Raw genomic sequence first — 1,698 nt, 5'->3', positions numbered from 1 at the left:
ATTGTTGGTTCAGTGTCTTTTGTTTTTGGTGGAGGCTTTATATAGACCTACAGGGCTTTTTGCCTCTCACTGCTCTGTCATTGTTTTTTTTTTCTTTGACTTGATGTATTTTTGTTGCGCTAATAAACTAAACTAAGCTAATGCTTGGTTTCTATTTGAGTTGGTGAAACTAAATCTGTAATTGAGGAACTCAGTATAATAAAAAGAAAAGCCTGATGACTCATACAGTCATGAGACAGGGAATTTTTTATTATTATAATAAAATAGTTATTTTACTCATGTTGTCCAGCGTTGAGCTTCAGGACTTCTGCTTGTGTTTAGCCGTTTCAGCCTTCGCTGTGGCGGCGCTGGTCCTACCTGGAAGCTACACTCACTACCTGGACTTGATCCACTCTCTGTCCGTCGGGCCTTACCTCATCGGGCTGGCCAAGTTCGGCATCGCCATGCCCTTGTCCTACCACAGCTTCAACGGCGTCCGTCACTTGGTAAGACTGCTCGTCTGAATGCAGCTCGTTGGGACGTAAACATCAGCTCAATATTGTTTATTTATTTGTTTTTATTATCAGTACTGGGATATTGGCAAAGGCTTGAAAATGCCAGAGGTGTACCGCACCGGCTACACGGTCCTCGGCCTGTCACTCCTCACCTCCATTGCCTTGGTTCTGATGTGATGGCAGGACAGCGAGCGAAGACCAGAGGGACCCGAAAAGGACTGAAAGCAGTGTTTGACTTTTTTATTTCTGTGCTTTGGACTCGTCCRCGCCTCGTTTAATCAAAGCTAAATAAAGGATTATATTGTGCTGCACACAGACATCATGTTGTGATTTTGTTTTAATTACTTTGTAAAGCTCGTKGTCGTTAGAAAGTGCGTTAAACACGACCTGGTTTATTTCACACACGTTCTCCTCTCCGTGTGAACAYGAGCCAAAATTAGACGTGTCCTACATGTCGCGTCCTTACGTAATTTAATCACTGACGTCAAATTCATTAATCACTTTCTCTTATAAGTGCTCCCAACGTTGCCAGGATGAGTGCAGCCATGTTTGAAGAGCTGTTTATCTCAGGCTTTTATTCACTTGTTTGCCCCGCGAGGCTGCAGACGCTCAGATGCATTTTTAATTTTTTTAAACACGAGAAGAAGAGGAGGTGAAACGTTGCGAGGCAGCCCAGCGGTGGAAGCTGCTCCTCACCTGCGGCCCGCTTCAGGCTTCACCTCCCTGTGAGCTCCACGCTGCACCTGAGCAGCTTCTGGCCCGCTCAGGTTGTGATGTTCTGTCAGATCCAGCTCTGTTTGTGAGGCGCACCGTTACAAGTGCACATGGGGGGGAAAAAAAAGGTAAACGTTTGGGGAGAACAGCAACACTGGTTTGGAAAATACCTTCTAAATGTGTTCATGGTGGCTCAGAGCCTCGTATTGAAAATTCACTTTCATGTTGAAAAGTATGAAATCAAACCTGAAYTATGTGAAATGGTGCAAACAGTTTACCTCATATACTGAATGCAGTTTAAACTGCGGGTGTGCGCTCAACATAAACAGCTCCCTCAGCTGAATCAGTCATTTTGGAAAATCAAAGTGCTCACTTTTACTCAGTACTTTTACTTTTAAGTAGATTTTGTGTCAGAAATTTACTTTTGATACTTAAGTACAAAAAATAGATACTTTGACTTTTACTCAATATTTTTAGAGAAGACTAACTT

At 43.1% G+C, this 1,698-nt stretch overlaps 1 protein-coding gene across 1 annotated transcript in view; it reads left to right on the top strand.

Annotated features, from left to right (window-relative positions):
* Positions 1 to 811, top strand: part of sdhc (succinate dehydrogenase complex, subunit C, integral membrane protein) — a gene marked incomplete at its 5' end in the record, with an annotated part of 4,704 nt that extends 3,893 nt beyond the window's left edge. The window contains 2 exon segments of the mRNA XM_014013051.1: positions 322 to 485; positions 567 to 811. Of these exon segments, the coding sequence (XP_013868505.1) occupies positions 322 to 485; positions 567 to 671 (269 nt within the window).
* Between the last annotated feature and the right edge of the window lie 887 nt (positions 812 to 1,698).

This window comes from Austrofundulus limnaeus, unplaced genomic scaffold, assembly GCF_001266775.1.
Source record: "Austrofundulus limnaeus strain Quisiro unplaced genomic scaffold, Austrofundulus_limnaeus-1.0 Scaffold97, whole genome shotgun sequence".
Taxonomy (NCBI): domain Eukaryota; kingdom Metazoa; phylum Chordata; class Actinopteri; order Cyprinodontiformes; family Rivulidae; genus Austrofundulus; species Austrofundulus limnaeus.
This window is presented reverse-complemented; position numbering and strand designations above follow the sequence as displayed.